Source organism: Chiloscyllium plagiosum, unplaced genomic scaffold (assembly GCF_037043375.1).
Source record: "Chiloscyllium plagiosum isolate Xiang-an unplaced genomic scaffold, Cpla_swu_hap1 HiC_scaffold_14, whole genome shotgun sequence".
NCBI lineage: Eukaryota > Metazoa > Chordata > Chondrichthyes > Orectolobiformes > Hemiscylliidae > Chiloscyllium > Chiloscyllium plagiosum.
Window position 1 is genome coordinate 71,670,908 of NW_028270152.1, and position 12,455 is coordinate 71,683,362.

Sequence of the window (12,455 nt, forward strand, 5' to 3'; positions counted from 1 at the left end):
GGTTAGAAGTTCGGCACAACATCATGGGCCGAAGGGCCTGTTCTGTGCTGTATTGTTCTATGTTCTAACTCTACTTAATAATTTTTTTTTAAAACCTGGCTGGAATAACTGATGGTGAAATGTCAATAGCCTACATTTGTATGAACTTCCAGAAAGAATTTCATAAAGTCCAAAATTGTTAACCAAAGTTGACAGAAAAATAAATGACATTATTAGCTGTAAGGGCTGAAGCACAAAATTACAAAGTGATATATACAAAGAGGTATTGAAAAGTGTGCCCAATGGATTTCAGAGTATAGAAATATGCGGCTATCCACATTGGATTAAATAGGATACTTTTTCAGTGGTAAAGGGCAAAATTAGTGGAGATGCAAATAATTTGTCAGTCTAGGTCCATAGAACATTAAAATATAATGAGCAAGTACAGAAAATAATCAAAAAGGCTAATGCAATGGTAGACTTTAGAGGTCTAGAACTAAAGGAGAAGAAGTCATACTTCAGGTATACAAAGCTGCTTCATCAATAACCTTCCCTTCATCATAAGAAGTGGAGATGTCCACCAATGAGTACACAATATTCAGCCCCATTTGTGACTCCTCAGAAACAGAAGCAGTCCATGTCCAAATATAGTAAAACTTGAACAGCATCCAGGCTTGGGCTGAGATGTGGTAAGCCACATTTGTGCCACACAAATGTCAGGTACTGATCGTCTTCAATAAGAGACAGTCTAACCACCATCCTTTAATATCCAATGGCTTTACCATCACTGAATCCTCACTATCAACATCCTGGGCATTACCATTGACTAGAAATTCAACTGGACTAGTCACATAAATACAATGGCTACAAGAACAGATCAGAGGCTAGGAATACTGCACCTTCCAACTCCCTAAAGCCTGTCTACAATCTACAAGGCACAAGTCAGGAATGTGATGGAATATTCACTTAACTGGATGAGTGCAATTCCAATAACATTCAAGAAGCTTTATACCACCCAGGTCAAAGCAGCTCATTTCAATGGCACCACATCCACAAATATCTACTCCCTCCAATAATCTGCAAAATGCACTGAAGAAATTCACCAAAGATCCATTGACATCCATTCCAAACTCAAGATCATTATTATCTAGAACAATGGCAACAGATACAGGGAACACCGCCACGTCCTGCAAGTTCTCCTACAAGCCATGATTTGGAGATGCCTGTATTGGCTAGGGTGTAAAAATTAAAAATCACACAGCACCAGGTTATAGTCCGAAAGCTAGTGCTTTCAAATAAACATGTTGGACTATAATCTGGTGTTGTGTGATTTTTAACTTTAAAATCCTGAAATCACCTCCCTAATGGCATTATAGGTCTGTCTACAGAAAATGGACTATGACAGTTCAAGCAGTCAGCTCATCACCACCTTCTCAAGGGCAAATAGTGATATGCAATAAATGCAATGCTCACATTACACGTATGAATAAGAAAATCTCCATCCAAATTAATGCTGTTACTTGATCTTCCAAGCAAAGATAATTTCTTATCACTAGGTATTACTTTCAAGGTTGTTGTCCATCACCAACATTGTACACTGTTCTCTGTTCTGGCTGTCATTTTGGAATGTCAAGTGCACAAGTATATTTAGTCCTCAATCTGACTACCTTGCAATCAGGTTTCTGTAATTGATTAAACTTACTGATTACTTTTTGTTCTCTTGGTATCTTGGTATGAGTGTTTCATTCATTCAAATTCAGAGCCTTTCATTTTAATTTTTCTTTTGCCTGACTATTTTCTGCTTATTTCTTGCGTTTCTTGCTGCACTTTACCACTTTGCTTTATTCCCTCAACTTTTACATTTCAATTTCTAAATTTTGCCTCCCCTGATACCTCCTTCCCAATCTTTTATTTTAAAGCCCTTTCTTCTGTCTGAGCTATTCAATTCACCAGGACACTAATTAGAACTCAGTTTAGATTGAATCACCAAACTAAACAGCTTTCTTTTCCCCATGTACTCTATGAAATGAAACATCTTCCTTTACTCTTTGACTCAAATATTTAACTCACTGGTATGCTTGACTCCATTCCAAATTGTGTATTGTTAAGATATTAATTCTTGAGTTTCTGCATGTTAGCTTTGTTACAACCAAAGTTGGAGAGATTTATTGTTTTCTTTTCTAGTTCCTCTCCTCCACTGATCACAACAAATGTTAAATTTAACCATGGTGATAATCTTACCAATTACATAGGTCTCAGACTATGCCAGGTTCAGTATTAAGACATTTTTTTTTCATCAAATAATTAACAAATAATCAGTGTGTTACCAAAACCAAACTCACTCAAAGATATGAATATTGAATTATGCAAAAATATCTACTCTTTTAAATAAAAAAACAATGCACACACCTGTTTTTAAGTCTGAAGAGAAACATAAAATTAAAACTCCGCAGGATGTGAACTTTAAAGTCCTTTGTTCAACTAATAGTAAAACTCACGAAAGAAGAATAAATCATAGATGGTCCCAATTGGTATTCCAACTCCAAGTTATTCTGCGCACATACAAAACTGATAGCGTTGGTATGTCTTCCTGGAACAATTGTAGTTGGCTAAAATCCCTTTGTATTAAATGGTGGGAACATTCTAAGAAAATCCTCTTTGGGAACAGTGCTGTAACACATGAAAATGACTTTCAGTTCACACACTTTGCTGTTGCCTCTCAGTAAGTCTTAAACTCTCGCTCATTGAATTTTAAAAAATGCACTAGTCTTCTTCCATTTGCAAACTGGGCCATGTGACCTTCTTCCAGTCCTATGACTCTATTTGAGTTCCCTGCTCCTCGCACACTGTTGCTAGCATACCCAATGCCTTTTTCTTAGCAAAGTGGCCTTCGTTTAAAAGTTCAAGACATATTTGTTGTACTCCCATGATTATTTTATTAAATGGGATGTCATTCAAGGAGCATTTAAACTTTCAATAAGTAACAATGTAAACCACAGTAGTTGATGGATTTTCTGTTGCTTTCTCTTTTTAGCCTCACCCACAATATTAAGAAATCCGTGAAACATTGTAACCCTTGCAGTCTGACATTCATTCACTATTTACAGGCCTTGCAGAAGTTGCAATAAAAATCCGATCAATGGTTGAAGACTTTAAGCCACATATCCCACTGATTCAAGCACTGCGGAATCCTGGCATGCGAAACAGACACTGGGATATGATATCAGAACAAATCCAAATAGCTGTTAAACCTAAGGCTAACCTAACATTTTCCCGGTGTTTGGACATGAATCTTCAAGATCATGTAGAGACTATTTCTAAGGTGGCAGAAGTAGCTGGAAAGGAGTATGCCATAGAACAGGTAGGTATTTCAAATATGATTTTGATACTTTATACAAAATAAAAATTGGAAAAACTGCAGATTCTGTAAATCAGAAACAAAAATAGAGATTGCTGGACAAGCTCAGCAAATATGGCACTTTCTGTGGAGAGAAAGCAGAGTTAACATTTTGGGTTGAGTGTTCAGAACTGTTTTGAGGAAGGGTCATGGCTGGAAATTTGTGTACAGTTCTGATCACCACATCACAGGAAGGGCATAATTTCTGTAAAAAAAAAATTACAGAGATGATTTAAACGGGCTTGAAAAAATTGCAGGTGTGAAAGAAAATTGAATACGTTAATGTTTTTTGCCTGAGAACAGAGGAGGCTGAGTGGTGTTTTAACTGAGATATATAAAATAATGAGGGTTTAAACAAAGTAGTTAGGGAAGCATTTTTCCCCCAGCAGATAGATCAATTCTTGAGGGCACAGTTTTAAGGTGGTTAAGATGATTAGAGTGGACCTGAGGGAAAATGTTTTGGTGGGTATCTGGAGTTTGCTGCCCAGTTTTGTGGCTAAAGCAGAAATCCTAAACTTATTTTAAAAAAAAGGATCAAGTGCTGGTAAATGAGATTAGAATGGATGGCTAATTTATTCAGGAGGAAGTGAGGACTGCAGGTGCTGGAGATTGCAGACAAAAAGTGTGGCACTGGAAAAACATCCGAGGAGCAGGAGAGTCGACGTTTCAGGCACAAGCCCTTCATCAGGTTAATTTATTCAGCTGGTGAAACCACAATGGGCTAAATGGCCTCTTTTTATATTATAACTTTTCCATATTTTTGGCAGTTTCTCAGATTGTCACCATATAGATGGTGGTGTGCAAAAGGCAGAATATTAAATAGTTTCCACTAAGAGACATAGGGAGGAATCCAATAGGATTCTGAGCATTGTGGGTTTTGGAAAGCATATAGTATATTAATTTATTGTTACATGTATTTATGAAAGTGCAGTAAAATCTGCTTAAATTGCCATAATTAATCTGGAGCCATTTTATTTACATAAATTATTTAAAAAGAAATAATGCATACAAAGTTAATACAAATTTCATTTTTTTTGTTCCAACCGTGACTTCATAATTTCACAAGTGGCTATGGTATGCCACTTTACTATACGGCCTCTAAAGCTACCCCTGAGGCTGCAACAGCAAGGAGGAAGCATGCTGAACCTCTTCGAAACATATAAAATTCTGACAGGGCTGGATAGTCTTAATGCTGGGATGATGTTTCTCTGACCAAGGGGCCCAAGACAGGTGGTCATGGTCTCAGGTCATTTTCAACTGAGATGAGGAAAAATGTCTTCACTCAGAGAATGGTGAATCTGTAGAACTTTACCACAGAGTACTATGGAAGCCAAGTCATTGGATATATTTAAGAAAGAAAGAAATTTCTAGAGGCGAAAGGTGTCAGGAGGCACAGGGAGAGAGCGAAAATATAGCGTTGAGATAAAGGATCAGTCATGATCATATTGAACAACAGAGTGGGATAAATGGGCTAAATGGCCTACTCCTTTTCCTGTTTTCTACATTTCTTTGCAAATAAAGTGATCTCTCACTATTAATGTTGATATCTTCTTATTCATAGGCCCTTGATAAGATGGAGGGTGAGTGGGAAGATATTAATTTTGATGTCATGCCATACAAAGAAACTGGAACATATATTTTGAAAAGTCCAGATGAAGCCTCTCAGTTATTGGATGATCATATTGTCATGACACAGAGCATGTCTTTCTCACCCTTCAAGAAGGCATATGAGGCAAGGATCAGTAGTTGGGAAAACAAACTGCGCATGACACAGGTGAGCAAGAATTTTTAGGCATGTCATTTAATTTCAGTTTCATATATCAATCAACCTTTAAATCATAAATAATGGGAAAAAAGTGCTGGTAAACCTGGTCTTCTAAACCCTATAAGAAATAAAGTATTAGATTTAATCTGGCCTTTCCATAGGATCTAGTCAAATTAATTCACTTGAATAAAATAAGCAGTTGTATTTGTCATTAGCGTTAGTAAGGATTACACTATATTTGTGTTTCATGTTGTTTCAGGATGTTCTGGATGAGTGGCTGCTGTGTCAGAGATCCTGGCTTTACCTAGAACCTATCTTCAGTTCTGAGGACATCAACAGACAATTGCCAGTGGAAAGTAAACGATACCATACCATGGAGCGATTATGGATAACTATCATGAGAAATGTAAATGAAAACAGAAAGGTATTGTTGCTATCATGCTATTTTTAACAGAATGAACATCTTTCAAGAATTTTTTTTGTATTCTCTCTTTCATTGGCTTCCTGCACCATGCATCTAGTTAAGAACGCTGATAAGTGTCCTGTTTGATTTTGGAACCAACTGGCTCTTCATTCTAATGGAAATACCTAGAACATCGCATCTTACAAAACATTACCTTTCAATTCATTTGGAGACTTGCATGCATCATCCCTATTTCCCACTTACTACCAGAATATTTGTTTTCTAATCCTGCTACATAGCCTGAGTTTCCCTATATTTATTTCCATGCATGTTTTGGCTGCCACTCCTGACTTAAACCCACTTCTATTCCAAATTTTTCTTTTCTCCAACATTTTTAAAATCTCTTTTCACCTTACACCTTCCAGATTCCTCTCTTCCGTTATCAAAGCTCCTTTATTTCTCTCACATACCTACCCCACCTTTTTAGCTCCCCTCAAACTTCCTATTCTTTTGCCACCAGGTCAGGGTTGTCTCACTCATAAATAAGCCTGTAGCTGCTCTTTGCTTTCCTTGGCATATTACAAAGTGTCTGTTATAGCCTCCTTATGAGCTGTACCCCACCTACCACATCATATTTTTACATTAACCTTCCCACTCAACAATCCCTCCATGGCTTAACCTTTCTCACCCTTCTCAGTGCTAGCCCCTTGACTCTGCCAGTGGACCAGCTCTCATTGCCCCTCTCCACAACTCCCTCCAGAATACACATTCAATTGTGAAGAAGACCTTTGGCATCCTGGAACTTATTGTGGTTGACCACATTGAGATCAACCTGATTGAAGATTAATAACATCTTCTCCCTAAATGAAGCATCTCTGACTGGCTGTATCGTCTACCACATGCCCCATCAAAACTATCTGGATGGTGTTCTCACTCTTTACAAACCATACCTTGGTCTGTCTCCTATTTTTCTTTCAAAGGGACACTTTCTCCTCTTTTTGACATCTCATGTTATTTCACCTTCCTCACTTGTTATTTAAATCCTTGTTCTCTACTTCCTTTCCAACACACTGGCAAATTTCACCTTAGTATATCTCTCTCCTTTCCTCCCTCAGCTCTTGCACTGAGCATTGTCTTATCCTAAATTAATTCAACTTCCATCTCAACTCATCATGTCTATTTCTTCTGAGTTTATGTGCCTCTATTCTTAGCCACCCCCCGACCTTGCCATTTCACTCACAACTTTCCTTGTGTCAATCCAAAATCACTTGCATTTATCTCTCAACCCTGTTTTCTTCCCTGTCTGGTTCTCAAACTAAAATCTCTCCACATTCACTAGCGTCACCCAAGTGTTTGTCCTCTGTTCACTGTGATAGTCTGCTGTTGTTAATCTTCTCAAGACCCTCCTTACAACTAGTGCTTTCTTTCACCCTGGCCATTTCCCTGGTTTGGCCCTTAGCTCTTCTTCCTTAAGATTAAGGGATACAAATATATATGGTTAATGTTTAAGGTGGACAGTTCTTATAGTAGTTCATCATCAGTTCTGGCTAGATCACGCAAAGGTTGATTAGATCCTATCTCTACTGCCAAGACGCTAATGTCCAAATCCCACCATAAGACCTTGGTGACTAATCTCCCCTTTTCTCACCGTAACCCACTGCAGCATTGCAACACTCTTTCAATTCAGATATCTTGAATTTCTCTCTCTTAAAGGTACCACCTCTGGTAACCATATCTTCAGATGAGTAGGCCTTAAACACTGGAATTTTCTTCATAAGTTTCTCCACCTTTCTTTCCTCCTATAAGCATTTCCTTTAAACCTATCTCTTTGACCCATCTTTTGACCATCCATCCATTATCTTATTATGTGCTTACTGGTGACATTTGTCACATACTGCCACTGTGAAATGCCTTAGAAACTTTTGGTACTTGAAAGGTACTTTAAAAATCTGAATTGATGTTGTGGGGTGAAGATTCTGGAATTAATTTCTGGAATTAATGAAAAGATTGTAGACAGGTGCCAGAGCCTATTCAATACATAAATTAAAAAGCATTGAACTTAGATCAAATGTACTGAATATCTCCCATCAAGCAACAACATTGTAATAGGCTGTGAAAATAATGTCGATCAAGATACACATGCCAATGGCTCTGCCGTGCTGTTGTTATGCAAAAGAAGCCACATCTGATGAAACCTCTTCAACTGGACCTTGAGAAGACAGGAGGGTTTTGTTAAAGCAACACATTCTGGTATTCCAAATGAGCAAATTCTGTAGTACAAAATTGATTGTTACTGCCATTTGCCTTTGTTACAATGGGCTCAGGAGGAGATTGCTTATTGATTGACATCTTGGATTCTTTTAACAGGTTATTGAGATATGTCCTGAATTAAGGTTACTGGACAACTTACGTGAATGTAACAAACAATTGGATCTTGTACAGAAAGGTCTAAGTGAATATCTGGAGACAAAGAGAGCTTCCTTCCCAAGGTAAGAGATTAATATTCTTTTCAATGCCAATTTTATGTGAACATTTTTTTCTGGAGTTGATGGTAAGAGAGATTGTGTAGTAGAACATCTGTTTGTTTTATGAGTAATAAGTGCTAGGTTATGAAACAAATTCAGAATCAAATCAGTTTAATTGAAGAAAATGAAATTAGCTGGGTGAAAGAAAATTGAAGGTCTCCTTAAAAATAGTTTTGCAATATTTGTCTATGCCAAGAAATTCCAGTGTCTAAAATGAAGTCTTTCCTTTGAGACCACCCGTTTCAACCTAATATAATTTTTCAAATGTGGTGCAATGACAATACTATTTCATCTGAGTCCTCAGATTGCTGGTTTAAATCCCACTTCAAAGACTAGCTTAAATTTGGACTAATAGTCCAATTCTGTCCAATGGTTTACCTGGATTAACATCAGCTATTTTAGCTTTGTCGCTGGACAGGAGTTGAATTGCTTTCATCATTTATAACACTGAAAGAGTCATCAAGAGAGCAGTTGATTGCTTATTCATTGATTGACTAAGGTCAGTTGAGAGTGTGATTAAGATGTTCTGTCACCTTTCTAGAACTTGAGCTTTTTCTGTGAACAGTGTAGATTATTGGCACCAAGGACATAAATCCATATATATAGGTTTCAAAACATTACAAAATCACTTCCAGTCTTTTTGTTATGAACATGACTGATGTTTGTCTACTTTCTGATTCAGCCACGCATCTTGCGTCTCTGAGTTTGCATTGAATGGCCTATGAATGTCTCATTAGTCATTGTTCTTGAACAGTGACCACTTGTCAATAATATACATTTTGAAGAAATAATGTTTCTTCAGTAATTTCTGGATTACCTCATTGCTCTTATCAAACCAATCCTGATTCAAATAAGAAGTAGAGCCAGGTATCTGTACAGCAGTGAGTACAGAAGAGTCGTCCTGAATACAGTGATGTCTGTGTTTGCGGTACCTAGCCAATTCTTGAATTTCTCTGAGAGATCTCTTCACAACAGCTTTTTTGAGCCTTGAGACATTGAGACACTTCTGGAGCTCCTTGCCTTGGCCACAGTTAGGTTGGAGATATATCTTGAAATGATAAAATGATGGTCAGTCCAGCGATTAATGTTGTACTAGCTATGATTTCATGCACGTCCTACTTGTCCACATGCCTAGTGATGAAATAGTTAATTACATGCTGATATTTAAGACATGGTGTTGCAAATCGGGAGGCAAAAAATAAATTAGTGATTAAAAGATCATGTTCAGTACAGATTTTCCGCAAGAGTAGACCATTCCTTTTACACCTTCCACAGCCATTTTTTGATGACCTGTCACACACATACATCAACCTTTGCATTGAAGTCACCAAGTAAAATTATCTAAACATGTAAATGTATCGTTAAACATATACTGTGCATTAAGTTTATTTTTAATATTAAATCTGTGCTCCCTGGCTTCAGAGTTTATGGTATGTTAATGTTTTATTGGGTTCAATTTATTTATAACCCCTGGAATCATAAAGGCTTCAAATAGTCACCTCTTGTAGTGTAAACATTAATATTAATGCTCTCCTTTTTATAAGGTAACCAGATTAGTTCAAGTGGACACAAAGCAGTGTTCTATATACAATATGTATTATTTTGGACTACCACAGCCATAAATCACAAGATCCTGTTTGGTTTTTCTTCTTCTTCCACTGGTTACCATGCTGATGGCATCAACAAGCTATTCACCAGGCACTGCCAGATTTCGCTCCTGTGTTGCCTCCCGCAAATGTGCAGATGCAATTCATATTCATATTGCTCTTTGCATTTCTCCAGAATCACGATATTGCAGGTTTTCATATTAAATAGAGTCTATTATTCATAAGCCCATTCCTTGCATGATCAATCCAGATCCCGCTGGATTTGCTCCATTTATTCATTTTACTTACAGCCCTTCTGTGCAATATCATAGAGCAACCATCTTTGAAGTAGAATTGGAAGGTTAGGAAATAAGCATATAACAATTCCATCTTTGGCACTGGGTAAGTACAACAGGTAGATAAATATAAGTGTGGTAGTCTAATTACAAAATTGCACAAAGAGCAGAAATTTTAATTTTTTTTATTACAGATTCTACTTCTTGTCAGATGATGAATTACTTGAGATCTTGTCTCAGACTAAAGATCCTACTGCTGTTCAGCCTCACCTGCGGAAGTGTTTTGAAAATATTGCTCTTGTAAGTCAAAAGAGAAGGAAACAAAGGAGCTAAAACACAGTGGTTAAGTGCTAAATCTCAATCTCTGGGACCCTCTTTCTGCTGCTGTAGAATCCCTCTGTAAAATGAATTTGAAGGGTCATAATCTAGCTTCTGGTGGGCAAGTGAGCACCAAACAAAATAATGGCCATTGTTTCAGCTGGAACTAAACATGTTCAAGCACCGGAGAATGCCTGCCTGGGTTTTTTTTCTTAAATGCCAGACTGCTGCAGTAAAAAGCAAACTTTCGGAAGTTAGGGCTGAGGCAGAGTGGAGGAAGCTTTACTGAGTGTCTGAATGTTTCAAGATGATTTAGGAATATCTGATTATGATGCTTGGTGTTGGAAATGTTCCAATCCCAGCACAAACATCTGATTATCTTGATCAATAAAACAATATTATCAAGAATGTTTTAGTTGTAAACATCAATGTCAGGGCATTTCATGAAGATAGCTAGAATTAATTTGTGGGCAGGGGAAAATAGAGATGTACAGACAGCGCAGTATTTTTTTAAACTTGATTCCAAAGTTAAATTGTATAAGGGATAATTCATAATATATTTTTCAGGGCGATATCCTAATTCCCCAACAAGGCCCCTTCCAAACCTTTTATAGGGCCTCTATATTCCGCAGTTCATGAGAGGACAAAAAATGGTTACAATTTATAATGTGACCTGAAGAAAAATTGCATTCAAGTAAACCTTAATATTTAATCCTTGTTAAACTCCAAAAATTGCTGATCCTTATACACAGCCTCTGCCATTATTAACAATCTTTTGGAAATAGAAATGTTAACAATTCTTTACTCAATTCAAAACTTGCCCATCAGTGCCTCAAAGCACAGTGCTGTTTATTACCTTTCAATGGGGCATTTTGTCATATAATTTTTCTAAAGATATGTACCACTGGCTTTCAAATGACTAACAACCTTATAACTAAATTGATAAGAATGACACTGTCATAATACATATTAGAAGAGCTGGTACAGACATAATGAGCTAATGGCCTCCTTCTGCACTGTAACAATTCTTTGATTCTATGAGTCAAAATTCTTTTTAGAAACTATGATGAGATTCCTTAAAATTAATTGACTTTTAAGGTATTTGAACAAATAATCCTTTCTAACAACTTGCTTACAACCAAAGTCAAACAAACTGTCCATTATTTTCTGGGTTAAAGCTTAATACCTTTTTGCAATCGAAATTAAGATGCCCAAATGTAAACATCATATCAAAAAACTTCCACTTCAGGGTAAACATCAAATTTATATACTACTTTATTTGTAATAAAACATTCCAAGATACTTCATAGAAGTGTCAAAAATGAAGTTAATCATGATATCATTTAAGATGATATTACGGTAGATTGTTAAAAAGCATGTTTTGAAGGAGTAGATTTTAACGAATGTCTTGAAGGAAGATAGAAAGGTGGGAAGACATAGGGAGGGAATTATTTGAAGCAATTAAAATCAGGGATGGTTAAAAGGCTAGAATTAATTGAGCACAGGTACTATAAAGGGTTGTGGATATGGAAGACCCTACAGAGGCGGGAAGGGAGTGAGGCCGCAAACAGATTTGAAAACAGGAATGAGATTTTAAAATTAAGGTGAACCTCGATTTGGAGTTAAGATAGAACTGACTGCCGGGGCAATAGAGCTTGGTATTAGTAAGGACCCAGGCAGAAGATGTATTGAGGTAAGGAAAATGTTAGGAGAAGGCAAGATTATCGAGATGGGAAATAGACTGCCTTAGTGATGGCATAGATGTACGATTGAGAGTTCATATCACTCCAAAACTGCAAACGTTCTGGTTTAGTCTCAGACAGTTGCTAGTGTGAGGAATGGAGTCAGTAGCTAGGGAATGAAGTTGGAAGCAGAGACTGGACGCACATGGCTTCAGTTTTCCAAATATTTCATTGGAGAAAATTTCTACTGGATGTCAGTAAACAATCTGATAATTTATTAGCAGCAGTGAAGCCAAGAAACATACCAAGAGCTGGCTGGCATTGGCATACAGTACATGTGAAAATTGGCTTTTTCATTTTGGATTATATCACCATAGGCTACATATAGATGAAAAATAGGAGGTTCAACGTTTCAAGCATAAGGTCTTCATCAAGAATGAGGAGGTGGCCCAAGAGAGCTGAGAGATAAATGGGAGGTGGGGGTGGGGCTGGGGGAAGGTAGCT

At 37.1% G+C, this 12,455-nt stretch overlaps 1 protein-coding gene across 2 annotated transcripts in view; it reads left to right on the top strand.

The window, feature by feature from the left end:
* The window catches only part of dnah1 (dynein, axonemal, heavy chain 1), a 422,195-nt gene that overhangs the window by 118,875 nt on the left and 290,865 nt on the right, over positions 1 to 12,455 (top strand). For both annotated transcript variants that reach the window (XM_043708503.2, XM_087994517.1), the window contains 5 exons: positions 3,087 to 3,340; positions 4,938 to 5,150; positions 5,401 to 5,565; positions 7,912 to 8,033; positions 10,146 to 10,251. In XM_043708503.2, coding sequence (XP_043564438.2) covers positions 3,087 to 3,340; positions 4,938 to 5,150; positions 5,401 to 5,565; positions 7,912 to 8,033; positions 10,146 to 10,251 — 860 coding nt within the window. The remainder of the gene's footprint in view (positions 1 to 3,086; positions 3,341 to 4,937; positions 5,151 to 5,400; positions 5,566 to 7,911; positions 8,034 to 10,145; positions 10,252 to 12,455) is intronic.